The 20,988-nt window shown below is 41.1% G+C and overlaps 2 protein-coding genes across 4 annotated transcripts in view; one reads left to right on the top strand and one right to left on the bottom strand.

The window, feature by feature from the left end:
• Positions 1 to 3,753, bottom strand: part of appb (amyloid beta (A4) precursor protein b) — a 22,264-nt gene extending 18,511 nt beyond the window's left edge. For all 3 annotated transcript variants that reach the window (XM_062533945.1, XM_062533946.1, XM_062533947.1), the window contains exon 1: positions 3,568 to 3,753. In XM_062533945.1, the coding sequence (XP_062389929.1) occupies positions 3,568 to 3,627 (60 nt within the window). In that variant the 5' untranslated portion in view covers positions 3,628 to 3,753. The remainder of the gene's footprint in view (positions 1 to 3,567) is intronic.
• A 6,577-nt stretch (positions 3,754 to 10,330) lies between these two features.
• LOC134078195 (ICOS ligand-like) lies at positions 10,331 to 18,880 on the top strand. Its single transcript, XM_062533936.1, has 5 exons — positions 10,331 to 10,593; positions 10,700 to 11,026; positions 11,891 to 12,151; positions 16,583 to 16,692; positions 17,533 to 18,880. Exons 1-5 carry the CDS (start codon positions 10,533 to 10,535, stop codon positions 17,668 to 17,670), a joined length of 897 nt encoding a protein of 298 aa, XP_062389920.1. The 5' UTR covers positions 10,331 to 10,532; the 3' UTR covers positions 17,671 to 18,880.
• Positions 18,881 to 20,988: the final 2,108 nt, after the last annotated feature.

The raw sequence follows: 20,988 nt of genomic DNA, 5'->3' as shown, positions 1-20,988 counted from the left end.
AATAGATCATCTCTGCTCAGACATGTATAGCACACCTCAACCCAAGCAACGTCTTTCATATAATCTAAAAGAGCACTACAGCAGGCAATTTCACAAATTAGAACCTTTGAGTGCGTACTCTCGCAAACATGACATTTTCAAAATGTAGGCCTAGGCCTGCGCTTCTTTTTCTGAGCACAAAAGACGACATGACTACCACACTGCTCATTCACGCCAGCAAAGAAGTGCGAAGAAAAAGCTTCCATTTACAGGAAAAGACCTGAGTGTGATCCAACAGAGGATACAAAAAAAAGATCCTGAAAAAAAAAGCATTCCTCCAGCCCACGTTTTTAGCAGTGTGTTAAAAGTGGTGCACACAGCCAGCCCCATCACATTGGTATATTGTCTTCAAAGGCAGATTGCGGCATCCAGGACCCCTTGTAAACACACGCACTAATCTGGTGCTGAGGTCAGAACTAGTTATGTAAGGTATAATGTACAAGAGCGCTGCTCTTTCCAGCTCTGATTGAAAAGCCTTAAACGTAGCTTTAATCTGCTGTGGTGCAAAGAGAATAGAGAGAGGGATATTAAAAAGAGAGAGGGAGGGAGAGAACGAGGGAGAAGGGACAAGATAGAGGGAAATGGAGGAGAGGGAAGGGGAAAAAGAGAGAGAGAGAGAGAGAGAGAGAGAGAGAGAGAGAGAGAGAGAGAGAGAGAGAGAGAGAGAGAGCGAGACAGAGAGACCTGGTGGGCAAGTCTTGCACTGTGTGACCTCGACGTGACCTGAACAGGCACAAAGGAATCGCCCGTCTAAAGCGACCCCTGCTCCCCGCACCACCACCAGAGAGAGAGAGAGAGCGGTTGTGGGATTGTTGTTCACCCTCCTCTTTTGGTCAACACAAACACAAACAGAGGAAGCTGTGGTGTCTGGCACGCATGGCTCTGACAAACAGGCAAGAAAAAAATGATCAAAGATGGACGCCAGTAACAGCCCAAACAAACGGCACAACACACCCCATTACAGTCCCTCTGAGAACCCTGCGGTGGTGCTGCTGATGGCTGATCTACAACCATGAGACATCACAGCTGAGCGCAAAAACATCCTTCTACAAAACACTAGGCCAATCATTGCCCTCAGTGTTACAAGACACAGAGGCATAAACCCTCTGCTGCTGTCCCTGACCCAGGGCTGTCAGTAGGAAACACAGTGTACTGGTGTGGTCTGCAACCCATCCTACATTGCATGGGGTGGGGATAACCTTCCGATGAGCTCGCATTTATAAACACTCTGGTGTTTATGTGTATTCAATCCTCAAAGTGACTAAAATAACACTCCAGGGCGATCCACTCCAGCTGGTCTTAAGGATGTCGGGAGAGGAGTCAGCAGTGTGTATATTTATTGATACGTAGATACAGTCTTGTTGCAGGAGAGGCGCTTGCATCCTGAAGTCTTCCATTCTGACACCTACAAATGGCCTCCAGAGAGAAGTTGAGTGTGGTGGTGACAAGCCGGTTTGTCAAATGTACTCAGGAGCAAGCAAAATGTTGAACACTCCATTACTCTCTGAAGGAAAAGTGCCAATGAGTGGAAAGAACTGGTCTTCCTGCAGTGAAACCATTCTGTCTACTCTAGCTAGACCCTGTGTGCACAGTGTGAAATTAAGGCTCTCATAAAGAAAGTCGATTTCTTCAAGGGAGAGGTGAAAGTTTGCACGGCACATCATAGCACACATAAATAAATTATATAAAGACTGTTAAAACAAGCCCTTCATGGCGAAGGAAGCATCGAACTGTCAACTTCACTAGGTCTGCTATGGCATGCTGGGTTTTCAGAGACTTCATATAGCATGTTATACATCTGGTGTTAGATGTGAATATAGCATATTGTCAGGTGAAGTGCTGTATGGTTTTTTATTATTATCATTAAAACAGCTCGGCAAAAGGAGGATATGAAATGTAACAGTCTACCGATTTCCCAGACAAAAAAAATTAATAGGAACATGTGGAACCAGATAAGAGCGACACGGACCTCTGTCGGTTCGCCCTAATTGACAAGCACTGTAACCATTCACGTTGGAATGTCTCCATCTAAATAATCTCATCATCCTTCATAGCGTTGCTGGTGTGGTTTTTAGCAGTTGTTGACAGGTTAAATAACCATCGTGTTGCCTTGAATCGCCGTATTTAATAGACCTCTGTGTAGGCCTACTGGTAGCCTACTGTGATTCTGCAAAAAATCTTCAAAGGTTTGGCCGTCAAAGACCTTCTGGAGCCGTTGCATAAGCAGAAGGTTAGTCTACAACTGGCTAATTATGTTACAATGCAATGTGTCTTTCAGTCTAGAATCTGCCTCACGCCTGGGCGCTTACAACCACCGTCAGGCGTGAGATGAGTGTTCATAGCACTGTCTCCTATTGCGTTACTGCAACTCCGCAGTTAACAGACGCCATCTTGCCTCTGTCAAGCAACATCTCCGTCTGTGCTCTTCAGCTTGCACCAGTTCGACTAGGCCCAGGGCGCTGCTCCCTTGATGTATCCAGGAGAATCTAGCGTTATACATTCTAAACGTTACTGTCACCTTCGAAGTATGCACAAGCTACTGGCAAACACTTCCTTCAAGAAATAACCTTGTAGGCCTAATAAAAAAAATGCACATAGGCCTCCCCACAGCACTTCAGAACACTACACACCACGCTGATACACTATGGGGCAATGTTGTCCACAGGAAAATACAAAATGATTCCCAAATATAGGCCTCAGCTGTCTAGGCTATAACAGGACAGGAGTGATTGATTAGTCATCTCTTTTTCAAAACAGTGCAGGCTACTATCGGCATTGTTCGTCGTGTCAATTGGCGATGTTGATTTATGAGTTATGAGTCAGTCTAATCCTATCAAAACCCCTTCAAATCAACTTTCGAAATCGGTGCGGTCTTCCAGAAAACACGTAGGCTACACAACACGCCCCGTGCAAAGAACCAAATCAGCATTTTCATCCATCGCCAGCTCACGCACTACAAATGCGGTTCAGCACCACCCTAAAAGCGCACGATATACCGTGTTCAGGTAGGCATATACAGAGAGAAAATTACATTGGCTATAATAAAAAGACAGTTACGAGGAAAATAGGATCCTTCTAATTAAAATCTGTGTCTGATGAACGTCATGATTGACTTATAGGCTACGATAGCATTTTCTAAATGGATGAGCTGCTGGCAATCATTAAAAAAAAAACAGCACCGAAACAGTTGCCAATTATAATAGGTCGCATTATATCACTAGTCTCCCATCTCCGAGGGAAAAAAACACTGGTCTCAGACTCAGAGCTCTTTGAGCTGTACAGAAGTAAAATAGATCCAATCATAGATTCCTATTAGTAAGCAAATTATAGTCAATTAAAAGGCCATAAAACGCGCGTGTGTTCGATATTCCTGCATCGTCTAATGGTATAACAAACGGTGTCATTGTATCTCCTGTCGAACTGTGATTTCCCTCTCTGTCTCACCGTGACTGTAAGCTAGTTCAAGGAGAGGGAAATGGCTGCTGCTGCTGCTGCTTCAGTCGACCCGAGAGATACCGTTTTTCTTACCTCGATGGCAAACGTCAAGGTTGTTACCATCAACAGCAAAAGTGCCGTATGGTCGCCCATGTCTAGGCTATTCCCTGTGGCAACGCGTCCACTGCGGAGTGTGTTGGTTTATTCTGCGGTTTTGCTGGTTTGTCTTCCGCTCCTCTCAGACGAGAATGCCTTTTCAGTGTGTAATGTGTGATGGAGAACGATTGCGAGGCTGCACAGCTGCTCCAGCGCTGGTCACCTGACCTGCCTACGAGAGAATGGCAGAGGAGGAGGAGGAGGAGGAGGAGGAGGAGGTTGGGGGGTGCGATTATGTTCAGGTTGTGGATCAGCTGTATAGCCCCCTTCTCTCATACACACACATGCGCGCGCGCGGATGAACAGAAATGCATCAAAATTCAAATTATAAAAGTATAATAAAACACGAAATGTTTCCAGCGCAACGACATTATACCATGTCCACATAGGAATATTTTTCAAGGCCTATACGACAGCTTTTCGCTGTAGCCTACTTCATGCTCGGGCCTATTGCAAATTTATTCTGAACAGCATTGTGTTTTGCATATATTTCAAGCCAGCTAGATGTAAAGAGAGCCTTCAATAGTCATGTCTAAAAGGCAAGTACATTCAATAAAATGCCATGTCATCAGAGATTTTGTCTGCGCAGTGCGCACCAGAACATTTCTCTTGCTCCCGCAAAACTCATGTGGGACTGGTGTGTGCACAAAAGAAACGTTATGTTTTCGAGGGCTCCATTTGAATTAGCCTTTACACAGAGTCTAAAGTGTAATAATTAAATAAAGTAGTTGTCAATCTTTGCCATGATACAGAAAAAGTAGACCGTTCTGTCTCCCCAGAGATGCACTGCGTTTCTCTTGCACTACACACGCCAAGCAGCTGATTCCTTGGTGTTTGGTGCCATCTAACGTTCATTTACAGTTACTTGAACTGGTTCAAAATTGTAGGAGTTTGACCAAAGCTATATGTTAGTTTTTCTCAATAGCTGATCTCAGTTACCTGAACTCATTTAGCTAATTGTTCAGTTGGTTAATTAAACCTGCATTTCACATGGTAAAACAGATCTCACTCACATTTCAGCAAAACTAAACACATTCTCATTCTCAAAACACATTCTGCACTCTAATGCACATGTCATCCATACTGGTAAACATTCAGCAGTTACAGTTTTCTTCCAATTCCTAAAACACAATTTTGAAAACTCACACACAATTTTGAAAATTCACACACAATTCACAAAACCACCCCCCCAAATTGCAAAATACCTCAATCTACCTAGCAAAATGACGCACTGCAACCAAAATACAGAATTATCAAAATCAAACTTTTGCACCATATGGCACACACTTCATTCATTCACCAGATTTTTGTCTAGCCAACTACACACTGTTGGTCATAATTAAAAACACTCTTATCCTTCGTATGCTTTGCCATAATACTAAAATACTTAAAATTGTACAGTTCTTTACGTGCACATACATTTTTGCAGATACAGATGCATGCTGTTTAAACTTTTTTTTCACCAAACAAGTCAGTGCAACATATGCACAGCAAGTGCATGCATTTACATTGGACTCTCCCTTCCCCTCTCACTCTCACTCTCACTCTTCCTCTTCTCTCTCTGCAATTTCCTCCATTTTTGTTGTAAAAAAGGTGCTCGTTGTTCAATGGTTTTACTTTATTGTTTTTATCTTTGTAAAGCACATTGTGACAAAATGGACAAAATGTGCTATATAAATAAAGTTGCCTTGCCTTACCTTACCTGAGGTCTTTTCATAGCTTACTTCCTGATGGAAGTGGTGTTAATTAAGCATTGAGGTGTTTGGCTAGGTGCAGGGATGGGCACAAATACATCAAAATGTATTTCCAAATAAAATACCAAATACCCACCTAAACATACTGTATTTTTTTTTTTTTTTTTTTGTAAAGATTATTTTTTAGGGCTTTTTTATGCCTTTTTTAATTGGACAGGACAGTAGAGAGCATGACAGGAAACAAACGGGAGAGAGAGTAGGGGCGGGATCCGGAAAGGACCACGGGGCGGGAATCGAACCTGGGTCGCCGGCGTGCGGTGCAGGTGCCCCAGCCAGTCGCGCCACGGCTGGGGCCACAATACTGTATTTTTGTATTTTCAAAATACTACAAAATACTTCTTTCTAAAAGCCTTTTTCGTCTATCCCTTCATGTGTACACTATATCTGGAAAAACAGCTGAAAGCAAGAGACTCCTTCCATAACCATATTCCATCAGTCAACAGAATAGATATGGTGAGTTTCATCACAGTGTACAACCTCTATCAATGTAAAAATAAATAAATAAGTAAAAATAAAAAATAACAGGTTGTCATACATGTATTTGAAATACGTATTTCAAATACTAAATACTATTTTGTAATTTGTATTTTATTGAGATGATGAAAATGCCTTTGTATTTTGTATCAAAAATACTTCGTTGTGTATTTTTTTATTTTCAAAATACTGTAAAATACTTTGTGAGACGCTGTGATGATATCTATCTAACTATCTATATACACTACACTATATTACCAAAAGTATTGGGTCACTTGCCTTGACTCACATATGAACTTAGGTGACCTCCCATTCTTAATCCATTGGGTTTAATATGATGTCGGTCCACTCTTTGTAGCTATAACAGCTTCAACTCTTCTGGGAAGGTTTAGGAGAGTTTATGGGATTTTTATTACCATTCTTCAACAACAGCATTTGTGAGGTCACACACTGATGTTGGACTGGCTCTCAGTCTCTGCTCTAATCTCTGCCCAAAGGTGTTCTATTGGGTTAAGGTACTGCACTCTGTGGAGGCCAGTCAAGTTCATCCACACCAAACTCTGTCTTTACGGACCTTGCATTGTGCACTGGTGCACAGTCATGTTGGACTCTTGGTTGATGCTGAAGCATTCAGAGTTCCTTTCACTGGAACTAAGGGAGCAAGCCCAGCTATTCCAACATGACTGTGCAGCAAGTGTGGTATAACAGATATTATACAACAATTGGGTTCTAAGAAGCTGTTTCTTTGTTTCTGATTGGCCGAGAGACGTTCCATGAGTTGAAATATCCCACGATAATCCACTCGGACTTTTCACAGCTAATAATAAATCACTCCGCGATACAATGTCAATTTGTGAAGTGTAAAACGAACTGTAACGTTGCATCCAAGCTGAAATACAGACGCTCAGAACGTAGAATATGACGGAGGTGGATATTAGCTAGTTGGATGGCATGTAGGCTAAGTAAAATAGTGATGTTTCAAAGCTAAAAACATGTCCTAACCAGACGCAATGCGAGCTAACGTTTATTGCTTGACAACGGGAGAGATAGAACCATAGAACTAACGACTGGCTTTTGGCCATAGCAACGTGCTTTTAGAACTAACGACTGGCCTTTGGCCATAGCAACCATCCATTTAGAACTAGTAACGGCAGTTTGTCCTGCAAGTAATAGAAATTTGTGGCGGAGAGAAGTAGTTCTACAAACAAGACAGTTTTAGCGATCTAAACGTTTACATTATAATGGGAAATTAGCGCAAAAAACAAGTGGTAGAATTGTTGTATAAAAGCAATATAGCACTCGTGGTCGTGGGTTGTTGCTGGATATTCCCACGGGTGTTGTTGCCTGCGCCACTCGGCCTCCGGCCTCGAGGCTACGGCCGAACAACACCCGTGGGAATATCCAGCAACAACCCACTCCCACTCGTGCTATATTGCTTAAACAGCTTGCTTAGCTGTACGTGTGGAACGTTGGTAAACCACTCCCCGACGCCTCAAGAGCGCTGCTGGCATGAAAGCTAGTAGCCTGGGCTTTAAGCTGGATTGTTAGCACGCTCGACTCCCGATCCGTGGTGCTGCTGTTTCGCGGGTTCGAGTGTGCAGGGCTGAACCACAGTGGTTCAACACAACACAGGTTACAATAGCACGAGTGTCTGTCTGTGGCACCTACGCATAGTCAAGCCCCTGTGATGCCACTCTCGGCATATTGCACTCACAACACAAATCATGCGGTGTATTTTTTAGAGGACCAAAGAAAGGACTTGCCATCCTTGGACCCGTAACCCTCATCAAAAACCTTTTTTGTAAGGTTCAATACCATCATCAGGCCCCATGGGTGTCGTCTGAATGCAACACTGTTTGAGAAGTTAGTTGTGCTTAAAGGCATCAACTGGAGACACCACTAGCTTACACAAGGACAGCACAAAGACTTGAGTTCACAAGCTTATATCGCAACATTTAAGTTTGCAATTTTCCTTTCTTTTTTCTGTTTTACAGTAGGCTATATGTGACAACCTGTTTTTTTTTTTCATTTTTACTTTTTTTTTTTTACATTGATAGAGGTTGTACACTGTGATGAAACTCACCATATCTATTCTGTTGACTGATGGAATATGGTTATGGAAGGAGTCTCTTGCTTTCAGCTGTTTTTCCAGATAGTGTACAAGCGAAGGGATAGACGAAAAAGGCTTTTAGAAAGAAGTATTTTGTAGTATTTTGAAAATACAAAAATACAATATTTTATTTTGATACATTTTTTTGGCTGCTGTATTTTGTAGCTTATTTTGATAAATTTTTTAGGTGGGTATTTGCTATTTCATTTGGAAATACATTTTGATGTATTTGTGCCCATCCCTGAACACAACTACTCAAATAGATACATGTCATTAAACACAACCATTCAAAATTGATTTCACTTGTTTTATGATGTGACACAACAAATATCAGCCAGTTCAGAGAGCAAACAGGTTGTTGAAGGTGGGAATGAGAAAGATGACCCTGTAATCAATAGAGTTTGAGGTCTTTGAACATCTGGTTAACTGTTTTGGGTGTGAGAAATGTGTGAACCCAATGAAAACGTGTGGACATATTTGCAAGAGATGACTCGTACAGAACAACTGTAAAAATGTAGGCTACTTATATATGTATATGTTTTGTTGTCTAGTTTTTGGTTTATCGTTTACTGATTGCTTGATGTATCAGTTTGATCGCTTTGCTTATGATTTGAGAGCAGTGTTTGGTTTTGAGCACTGGTAAATCTGTTTTGTGGCAAAAGTTTGATTTTGAGCACAGATAAGATTGTTTTGAGGTGAAAGTTTGATTTTGCAAGAGGTTTTGCAAATACTGTTTGAGATGAGGTTGTGATGAGTCAAATTCAAATTGGTTAGGGCTTCGGGCTTGTAACCGGAGGGTTGCCGGTTCGATCCCCGACCAGTCCACCACGGCTGAAGTGCCCTTGAGCAAGGCACCTAACCCCTCACTGCTCCCCGAGCGCCACTGGTTGGGCAGGCAGCTCACTGCTCTGGGTTGTGTGATTCACCTCACTGTGTGTTCACTGTGTGCTGTGTGTTCACTAATTTGGTCAAAAATGCAGAGAACTGAATTTCCCTTACGGGATCAAAAAAGTATATATTCTATTCTATTCTATTCTAATTCATCCAAACCAAACTCTGTCTGGTCCATAAAGACATGGATGACAGAGTTTGGTGTGGATGAACTTGACTAGCCTGCACAGTCCTGACCTCAACCCTTTGAGATGAATTAGAGCGGAGACTTAAGGTGCTTCTCAACATGCCTCCTCGATCCTCAATTCTCGATCCTCGAGGGCCGTTCCCACTGATCTACTAACACTGGATAGACTCCCTATTGAGATGATCTGAAGATGTTTTTTTGAGGCAATTGTTCAGTTTTGCAGAGGTTGGCAGGTTTCAAAGCATGTGTTTTAACAATTGTGTAAAACTAAGCATGGGGTAGTTAAGAATATTGAGGGCTAACTGTCTTTGACATCAACAATGACTTGCATAAACTTTATTGGAAAATGTAGCCATGACCAAGTGTGCTCGAAGTTATAGGAGAACATGTCATTTTGATAGAAAATACTTTTCGAGACTAGCTATTTGGGGACACGAGGAAGGAAAACATGCACATACAAAGATTACAGTTTCCTACATTTTCAAAGCTGAGTGTCTAGTTTTCAAAACTCTACACACAAATCCCACTGCTACTCATACAACATACAAAATGCCTCATATATCCAGAAAATGAAACACAACATTCAAAATGCCATACATCTCAAAAGCAAGCATTATACATCATAATATGACACATCATGCCTACACACCATTGCTCGAAACCTAAAGCTCATCTGTCTTTCATGTGCTTTGCCATCGAGTGAAAGTCATCTAGAGAGAAGTTGAAATATACTCAGTAAACATGTAAGCAATATTGAAATGATCTTGTTTAAACAACGAAGAAAAACACAATGACCACTTGTAAACACTTGAAAAATTGTGTCATTTTGCCAAAGACAGAAATTAGGCCTAGCCCTACTGTATACAGTATTTGTGTGGGTGTGTGTGTTGATGCAATGATAGAATGATGCTCGGTAAGTATAGCCTATGAGTGTTGAGGCCTTGTGAAATTAGTTTAATGTGTGTGGACGGTGTGTGGTGTTTCACGAAAAGTATTTTATGAAATTGAAAACTGAATCAAAAGGTTGGTGTATATTTCTTAGATTTGAGATAGCCTACATGGTGTTTGAGTGGCACGTTTCATAAATGATGTGAGCAAAGATTTACTGTTTACTGTGCGTGTTAGCCTATGTAAAAAAAAAACTGTGAAGCATGTACGTTTATTGACTTTGAAATTCAGAAGGCATAGTTGCGTGAACACTCACCACGCCCCCAGTTGGTGTAACCCAAGCGATGTTATAAAGGGAAGCGAATTAGGTTTCACTTCCCACAGTCGCTTACGGTGCAAATAGCGAAACTCGTCCATTCCATTAGGTTAGTCACGACGTCACGGACGTGTCAATCGCAGATGAGGACATTCGCTTTGGACAGAACCAACATGTGTAGAATGTTCAAGAGTGTGTAGGCTATCCTGCTGTTAACAGAACAAAGTTTAGGCAAGATTACGAATGTAACGAAGTTAAGTCAAATCACTTCTGTATTCTGTAATGACCAGGCGCACTGTGATGTGGCTCAGGATTGTTACATTTTTCACTGCATTCCTCATCGGTAAGTAGGCTAAATAATATCTGGGTTATCTAATAATGCAGACTAATTACCAACATTATGTGCTCTTATATGGTGACATTAACCGTTCCCACCCCTCTGTTTTAAGGATGCCTTGCCAACCAGTCCACTGTCGAGACATTTATTGGAATGAATGTCCTTTTACCCTGTAGCTGTGGAGAGAATGAGGCGAGAATTGTTTGGCAGAAAGAGCCGACACAGGACACAGGGACACCACTTGTCTGCCATGAATACAGCTCACACAAAGATAGTGCAGGTGATTCTCAATTCACAAACAGGACTCGACTCTTAAGAAGTGAGAGAGGAAATTGCTCCTTAGAGTTGTTTGGAGTTACTCTTGCAGACCAAGGACAGTATACATGTTATACTTTTAATCCTCTTCGGAAGCGTCAGACGATCAATCTTAAAGTCATGGGTGAGTAAATAAAAGTTGTTATACAACAATTGGGTTCTAAGAAGCTGTTTCTTTGTTTCTGATTGGCCGAGAGACGTTCCATGAGTTGAAATATCCCACGATAATCCACTCGGACTTTTCACAGCTAATAATAAATCACTCCGCGATACAATGTCAAGTTGTGAAGTGTAAAACGAACTGTCACGTTGCATCCAAGCTGAAATACAGACGCTCAGAACGTAGAATATGACGGAGGTGGATATTAGCTAGTTGGATGGCATGTAGGCTAAGTAAAATAGTGATGTTTCAAAGCTAAAAGCATGTCCTAACAGACGCAATGCGAGCTAACGTGTATTGCTTGACAACGGGAGAGATAGAACTAACGACTGGCTTTTGGCCATAGCAACGTGCTTTTAGAACTAACGACTGGCCTTTGGCCATAGCAACCATCCATTTAGAACTAGTAACGGCAGTTTGTCCTGCAAGTAATAGAAATTTGTGGCGGAGAGAAGTAGTTCTACAAACAAGACAGTTTTAGCGATCTAAACGTTTACATTATAATGGGAAATTAGCGCAAAAAACAAGTGGTAGAATTGTTGTATAAAAGCAATATAGCACTCGTGGTCGTGGGTTGTTGCTGGATATTCCCACGGGTGTTGTTGCCTGCGCCACTCGGCCTCCGGCCTCGAGGCTACGGCCGAACAACACCCGTGGGAATATCCAGCAACAACCCACTCACACTCGTGCTATATTGCTTAATTATAGGATTTTCTTTGTTTGTTTTACTGATTTATATCTATGGTTTACACGTTTAGGACGTGTGTTCACTTTGCTCTGCTCTGCTTTCACCGTGCTCTGATTTCTGTTGACCATGTCTCCCAACAGCAAATTATTCAGCCTCTTGCACTAGATCACCTGGAGACCTGGTGTGTGTGGCAAGTGGCGGATACCCAGAGGGCAAGATCTATTGGCAGCTAGCTGGTCAGCGTATATCCAACCAAAGTGCCACATTCAAAAGCCACATGGATCCTTCCTCCCTACTCTACAATTTGACAAGTAACCTGACGGGGTCCAGGCTTCAACATGCGGAGTGTGTTCTTGAGATGCCTGGTCAGACCATCACAATTAACTGCGCAGAGGCTATAAGTAAGTGTCACATCAGATATATAATTGGCTGGAAACAGATTCAGAAGTTCTATCACCAAATTAAATGGCTATTTAAAGGGTAATTTCATCACAATAGTTAAAAGCTGGCCAACAGGCTACAGCGTGACCACTATTTCCCTCAATCTCAGGATGCACTTAATACCACGTCCTATCTTATGTAGGAATGTTATTTTATCAAGAAGCAAAATGAAAAACAGATTGGGTTATTAAAACACTTGAGCCTTGACATCCGGCTACCTTCATATTTGACTGGTGACTCAATTAGATTTTGGGCAATGGCCTTCATGCACAAACATGCAGATTAAATCTGAGCTCTTCAGATCATTTGTGGCCACATTGCTTAACATTGAGGGAAAGTACCCAGAAGCCTGCCAGGCAGGCTTGACTGAGAGGGACTGAACAAGGCACTGAGCTAGAGTAACGCCCACACAGCTCCAGCTGCGTTTATGGCAGTGACAGATTTGCTCAGTCGAAACTTTCTCCTGGAAGAATAAAGACTTTGACCAGATGAATGGCTTGTGGCATGTGAAATGGAATGTGACATGACAATAGTGGAGTGTAGTTGCTTGTGTGCCCCAGTTCCACTGAGGTGGGCAGAAGATAATGGTATAAGAACAATGTCAGGCCAAGATTTAGGCCAAGATATGTGATAAATGTTATGCAGAAAGTCACAAATCTTTGTGTGTGTGTGTGTGTGTGTGTCTTCGGCAAAATTACACACTCTGTGAAGATTGCACATCAGCATGTTGCATAATTTAATGCCAAGATTTTTAATCCAGTACCTGGCCTGTAGACTCGCTCGCAATTTGGTGTTGGGGGAATTTCTCATTTGAACTGAGTTAGTAGGTCCCTAGACAAGAAAAATCACAGAGGTGCTCATCCGCCATTCGTGCCACGAATGATGTAGGCTAATGGTCAAATAAAAAAAGGCCATTATCAGCTATGATGAAAATCCTACTTCTTTGTTTCTGAGTACACATGTAATACATCAATTTAGACCTATTATGGTATGTGGAATTCATTTCTGATATTGTTATGATCATATTGGGTGATATTGACCTCAAAGGGTCATGGTCAAGGTCATTTTCCTATGCTGGAGACCTTGGCCATAATTAAGAATAAAAACCAGGTGCAGTAATTCTACTAAATCTTACATTTAACATTAATTACAAATGTTGTTTTAAACATTAAGGATCATGTCATTGATTCAACATCATAACTACTCTATTAAGATTTTTTTTCTGTAGGCCTATATACATAGAATATGGTGCATGAACCACATCCATATCAACAACTTTCACACTTCCCTTCTCACTTACATACTATGAGTACTTGTTAGGCTGGGTGAACCTTGCCTGAACTTCCAGGGAATTTGAATTTGAAACAGCCATACTCTAGTCCTGGCACGCTATTGGCCGGTGACGTGACGATGACGAAACATAAGCGCTGCAAAGCAGCAGTTGTGTACGCAACCTATTGATGCCGCTGTCGCTTCTGTTTTGGAAGATTTTAAAGGCAAGTTTTCTTTGAAAACAGAACAAAAACTTGCCCTGGAACAGTTCATACAGAAGGACATGTTTGCGATTATACCGACCGGCTTTGGTAAAAGTTTAATTTACCAACTAGCCCCACTCGTGGCAATTGCATATGGAGTCATTTGAACGATGCCCATTGATCACACCTCTTGTGCAGTAGAAACAAAGCGCAGCCTCCCCAGACTATTGTTCAATCTTAAAAGATTGAGCTTAGTATGGTGAAAACCAGACTAAGTACTTGTGGGAATGGCTTCAGACATTTTGATGGCAGGAGAGTGGCAAAGTGCTCCGTCCATCCATGTTCCATTGGCCCTAGTCTTGCTTTGGGGTCCTTGGCTGTTGCAAGCAAGTGGCATTGTAGTAGCCCAGACACACACCAAATACTCTCAGTCAACGCTGCATCTTGCTCTGGTGTCTGCTTCTCCAAAGTTGGTTAAGTACTGGACTGGGTCGGAAGCCATAGCCCCACCTTGCTCATACGGCATTCGCCGCCTCTCACCAGTGCCATACTGCTGCCAGATCTCCCTCATCCCGAGTTCTTGGAAGTATGGGCAGTAATGGAGAAGCAATGCAAAGGTGTCTGTGTCATTGGAGACTACAACAACCCTCTTGCACCACTTCACACAAACAGCCCACTCAACATGCACCAGCACCCTGGCATCAGCCTCCTCAATCCAGTTCAAGAGGTCTGGGATCTCTTCGCTACCACCTGTCTTTGCTGGTAGCACCTCATCATCAATGACAACAGAGTTGACAATGACAGTAGCATTGCCACCAGCTCGATTGCACATTATGGGTGCCATTCGGTCTTTTATACACCCTCCCTTCCTTCCTCGATCCTCGTCCTCACTGATATAGATAAAGAATGATGGGGCGGCAACAATGGGATAGTCTAACCAGTGTTAGTTATAGAACAGTGGGAACGAGCCTCGAGGATCGAGGATCGAGGAGAGTGTTTAAGAGACACCCTATATCCCGAGCTGACCACTGGAGATTCCGCTTGTTATCCCCAGACGCCCAGAACTTGTCAAGTGGCTGAGGAATGGGTGTGGTCGACAGCCTGCTTGGTGAGCAGATTGTGCAGTAGAACATGCACATTGATTGAAAGAGCAGAAGTGGGGCTTCCCAAAGAGACTAGGCACTTTCACAAAATATGAAAATTTGTATCATAGTTACAGTCACCCGCGCACCCATTAGCTATCCATCGATACCAAATACATCCTTCTAGGTTATAGAAACAGAGGAAGTGACAGCAAAATAATAACTTCATTTAGCTTGACTTACCACATGTTTTGTGTGCTTTTGTGGCATAGTACGTTCATAATCCAACGCTATCATGTGTTTCTCTATGGCAAGGCACATTCATAATCTGGTTTTGAGATCCTAGCTAATTCCTGCATGGTATCCAATTCAAGACTCATATTGCATACTCATATTGCATCCGTAACAAGATGTGTACAAAGTTGCACAAGTTACAAAATGCAACACGTGTCATGTGCAGCATTTTCATCCACTCGCACCCATCACACTGCTCTGCTGTATACGGTATATTGTGTAGCATAGAATAAACAAACAACGCAGTTTACATGCTTGGTCCTTCTTGCATTATTCATTAAGATAATTAAGATACAGATTTCTGTAGTTCAAACAACTCAGAATTGTAGTTAGAACGTCAATTATAGCGGCTCACGTATTATAAAAATTGTCGGGTTTAAATCGGGCTTGGGCTCGCTATTACAGTTACTGTGTCGGGCTGGGCCAGGTTCGGACACAAAATGCATGGGCTCGGGTAGGGTCGGGCTTGATTTTTTGGGCCCGATCTAAACTCTAACTCTGTCTAGTGCACAGTATAAGGGCAGATTGTACATTTGAGTTACTTTGCATGTCTTTTAGCCTAGAGATAGGAAAGTGACCTTGACCATGACCTTTCTAGGTCAAAATCAACCAATATGGTCATAACAATATCAACAATGAATTCCACATACCATAATAAGTCTAAATTGATGTATTACATATACATTCAGAAAAAAAAAGTTGGATTTTCATCATAGCCGATAATGGCCATAGGCCTATTTGATTTGACCATTACGTAATTCGTGGCGCTATGGCGGACAAGCACCTCTGTGATTTTTCATGTCGATGGACCCACTAACTCAGTTCAAATGAGAAATTCCCCCACACCAAATTGCGAACGGGTCTACAGGCCAGGATTATTTAGGCCAAGACATGATGGATAGAAGTCACAAATCTGTGACTATAGGTTAGAGTTGAACATGTCTATATTACTATATAATCTTGCCTGGCACTGGCAGACTACAAAAACCTTCACTCATAGATGTAGAAAAAAAATACTTGTACAGTTGATAAAAGTTGACTGAATACTGAAAAGTTAGGCCTACTGCAATCAGTTTTTAACATAACAAAATACAGGTGGCATTGAGGAAAGACAGTTTACTCTGAATATGCCCTTGGTCACCATGCATTTATATGACGGTCTTGCAGAAATATGCTGTGTACATTTGGCTGGCCAAGCACTGAAGTAATCACCGTTTTGATCCACTTTCTAACCAAAATATTGACTCTTACAATCTGTTCCCAGAGGCTTTCCTGTTTGAAATGTTCAAACAATGCCGATATCTTAAAATGGAAATTAAACAGACTATAGGGTAATGCTCCATAAAATGTTAGTCCCAAAGTTACCATTAGTTCAATGTTGTTTTCTGTGCCACTGGAAATGCAGTGGGAACCAACATGTTTATTAAGGCAGTTGAAAGGGTCTGTATTAACAATTAGTAATGGCTATGGATGTTACGTTATGCCCAGTCATGCCCTATGTGTTCTAACATTTAACATGATTTCTTTGATATTTGTTCAGATAGCCCAATCACTGGAGAGCGCAATGATGGTGTGACCATTGGGGTCCCAGTCATCCTCATCCTGATAGTGGTGCTTGCTGTTGGTGTGCTGTATGTGTACTGTCGACAAGTAAGTCTTCTCATTATGTCATTAAGGCTTATAGGGATGATATTGGATTTGTGCCGATATTCGATATGCTGGTATCTTCAGGCTCATTTCGATCTATACCGATATACACACATCATTTGTCCATGATGGCCTAGAATTAGCCTATTACTCTTCTTGTAACGACCTAGTTTTTGCAGATAAAGACATAACACTATCATTGCCAATCATTCAACTTCAATTGCGTACTTTAAGAAACTTCTCAAGTCACTTGTGAGAAATAATGAAATCATTGCAACACAGTGTAAATATGCCGTTGACATTTGAAATTTGGACAATTGACATATGACATTTTCACATAGAAATGTAGAACTCATCCTTCTTGAACAGATTTGTGCTTCCTCTGACACCCAGACAGGGTTTGCCGTCGATAAATCATCAAATTATCTGCCAGGAATATATGCAGACATTTTAATATCTGCCGATATTTCAATTCTTAAGATGCTATCTTCTGATACCAATGTCATAACCATCACCAATGTGTTGTGCATCCCTTATGCCTTTATGTCTTGTGCTATTCCTTATTACCCTATGAAATTACATGACACGAATCACAAGGATAACGCATTCAAAGGGCAGTAATGCATAAGAAATGGGCAAGGGATTTAATTCATTTGGATAATTTCAGTTCTTAGAAAGAGTGATTGCTTTTTCAGGTGTTACCCCATCACAGCAGTAACAGCAGTATAACAACAGTGGATATTTCTATCCTTCTAGTCTCCTCTTAGTACAATTATTTGCTTTGCATTTCTGGTTTCCGTTATCCCACTGAACACATTTGTGGTCTGCCTTTGTTGTAATTAGCACAGGACATTGGAGAGTACCAGTGAGACTGGATGCGGGAACGGGAACGAGAGCAATGGAACCGAAGAAAGTCTTCTCAAGGAAGTGGTTGGGAAGGATCCAGTGCAGACAGAGTTCACCATTGAAAGAGAGACCTGACCACACCAAGCCGAAGAGAACCTAGACTCATAGAACCTAGCACCTGGGTGTGAGGGAGAGACAGGAAGTGGTTGCCTCTAGCCCCACAGGACACTACGATGCTACCAGTGCACTACTGTCTCCCAACACTGGACTCTTTGATGGAGTTACTGTTTGTAAATATGCATTCGGATACATTTTTATGTGAGACATTATGAATTGCACTAGCATGACGTGCCCTAAATGACTGAGGTTGGCTAATCTGTGTGAACTGACCATGACCAAGATAGATAATACCTCTGACCCAGGGGTCGGCAACCGACACTTTCAAAAGAGACATTTTTTGACCAAAAAACCCCAACGTCTAAGCCCTTTAAATAAAAGTAGCATATTGGTCTGAATTAGCTTATCAACATCACCAAATCATGGGTTACCAAATACGTTCTTTAAAAAAAAAAAAATTGAGTGGTCCAAAACACAAAACTGCAAGCCCAATGTTCATGAAAGCTGGCGGAATGTAGGGAAAAGTTCTGAATTGCCGGGCTGTGCCTGGCCCTGGCAACTTTAACTTCCACAATGTTGCATGGCATGGTGTCTATCTAGTCTGCATGGATATTTGCACTCTCGAATGATCTAGATGTTCAGAATGATCTTTCGAGATGTCTTCAACATTAGGCTATACATTTTGCGTGCCATTGCTGCACATCAGACAAATAAGGCTATTATGTTTTTACACAGCATATAGGCTACAGGCTACATACCGTAAAGATGTATGACAGCATTTTTGTGCAAATATTTTGATGTTATAATATTCATTTTTAAGAAATGTATATATTAATTTATATTTTTCAATTAAGCCAGTGAGCCAGAGAGTGGCTATAAAAGGCTGCGGGTTGCCGAACCCTTGTACTAAAGTACTGAGTTGACTTTGCCTTTTGATTAAAACCGAAATGAACTTTGAAGTTATGATCTTAACTTTCAATATTCCATTCTAACTATCTCTTCGGTGAAATAGCCATCATAAGTTGTTGAGTGATTGTTGAATGATCTGCTGAAAGTAGGCATTTTTGTGTTTCATTGTTTGTGTTTTGACATAACCAAAGAAAAGTGCCGATTGTGTGCAGCTGTTTTTTTGCTAATACTGAAACATTTTTAAGTGTCGGCATAACCTTGGAACTGTGAATAATTTTTATATGAGATTCTTTAATAAAACATTGTGTTTTATACACAACATCTCTTCATTATGCTTCTGTCATTATGGGATCATGCCTGACCTGTTCAGTACACATTCTACTATACTTCCCTTGATTGACATAATAGATAGTGTCTTGACTTAATCCGGAAAAAAATGTGTGGGTAGAGCTGAAAGGATCTGCAAGGAACCCTGGCTCAGGTGTGCAAATGGCTCAGGGCTGCATGCACGCACACACGGCACTTTTTAGCAGAGTGACAACTAGTTTTGATACAATTATAAAAATTAGTTTGTTCTTGTCTCTTCTGATTTAGCAAAACAAAGCCATAGGGCATTTCTCCTTGAAGAGAGTGAATCACCCAGGTATATCACTAAACCACATACACAATACAAGCTGGGTGGTGTAGCCTGACTCCTTATGTGGCTGTGTCGTGGGCATCTGCCAAAAGTGGGTCTCGGTAGAAAGCCACAGTGCTCAGCAGTATTCCTCATGATGTTAGCTACTGAGTAAGGTGCAAATGGCAAGGTTTACTGGAATGCACTTTTCAAGCTTCTGAAATGTGCTCGAATGCACTTTTCACAAGGGAATGTGTCGTACTGTAATGTAATTAATGGTCCTGTTTACTCTGTGGGCCAAACTGTAATGTAATGTAATTAATGGTCCTGTGGGCCAAACCTGGTGCTTGAACTTAGTTCCTGGTCCAGGGAGTATCTCATCCAGGCAGCATCAGTGAAATCATCAACAGTGTAAAGCTGCTGAATGATTACTGTAAACCTCTGATTTGACTACTGCAATTACAGTTTTTTTCAATTGCTTACACACATTTTCAAAGCTCTATCTGTTTTTTTTTTTCAAAGCTCTTAACACAAATTCAATGATTGCTCAAACGAAATGCAAAAAGTGCCCTTTTATCTTGCAAAATCAAACACAGCGTTCAAAATATTGTAAACAGATCTCAAAAGCAAGCATTTGTCACATTTCCACATTACAATACACATTTTCCATATAGTATTATAAACGTATGTCTATCAGTTATACACTGTTACTGTAAGTCTAAAGCTCTTTTGTTTTTATGGATTTAAAAAAAAAATATTGCCATATAAGAGTGAAAATACAGTAATATGCAAAAAGAACTCAATCCAATCAATATTGGAACCAAAAATATTATTTTTTTCTGAATAAATCAGTTCCTGTTGTAAATTCAGTTTTGTACAGCACATACTGTAGTAAGTGTGGCATTTCCATTGGTTGTGTTTGAAATAGGAAATCAAGTTACTTCCTGATAGATTTTTGTGTTAGGTAGAGAATTGTGTGTATTGAATTGCAAAAAGTTCAAAGCTAAGTTGAAAACTGTGTCAAGGCTTAGAATTAGTTTTGCTGAATTGATGTAGAGTTGTGAAGTTTGAGTCAAAGGTTTTAGAAATTGTGTGCTACATAAAGGATTTGTGTGTAAGCAATTGAAAAAAACTGTAATCAGCTGATTGGTAATAGTTTTTGCCTTGTTTAAAACGATTAAAATGTGCGTTATCATTTCACACCATCACACAACTTAGATATGGGCTGCCTACTACTTTTAGCAGAATGACTGATGTGTATCAATAGTTTTGATAAAATCATAAAATGAGATTTTTTGTTTCTTCTCGTTTAGCACAAGAAAAAAAAGCCATAGGGCACTTCTCCTTGAAGAGTTATCACTTACTCACTGACCCAGACCCATGTTCATCACTACACCACATCCTACAACACAAGCTGGGTGGTGTAGCTTGATAAGACAGGTGCATTCCTCTAGCTCAGTGGTTCTCAAACTGTCTGTCTTTCTGTCATTCCCCACTTTAGAGGTGGAACATTTTCAAGGCAAACCTGACCCCATCACCCCAGCAAAGCTTTAAACCAGTATTTCCGCATTTTGGTTCCACATCACATTTCTCGTCTCAGTCCCCTGTTTCTGATGTTTTGATTTACATGAAGGCCTGTTTATGACTCCCATGATATTGTGTGGCTATTTTGTTACCTTTGCCAAGTAAAGGAGGTTATGTTTTCATCAGGGTTTGTTTGTTGGTTTGTTTGTTTGTCTGTCTGTCTGTTTGTTTGCAAGATAACTCAAAAAGTAAAACAACTTTTCAGGAAAGGTCTGAAATGACTCAGG

This window comes from Sardina pilchardus, chromosome 4 (genome assembly GCF_963854185.1).
Source record: "Sardina pilchardus chromosome 4, fSarPil1.1, whole genome shotgun sequence".
NCBI lineage: Eukaryota > Metazoa > Chordata > Actinopteri > Clupeiformes > Clupeidae > Sardina > Sardina pilchardus.
The sequence above is the reverse complement of the archived record's forward strand: the minus strand, read 5'-3'. Positions and strand labels throughout refer to the sequence as shown.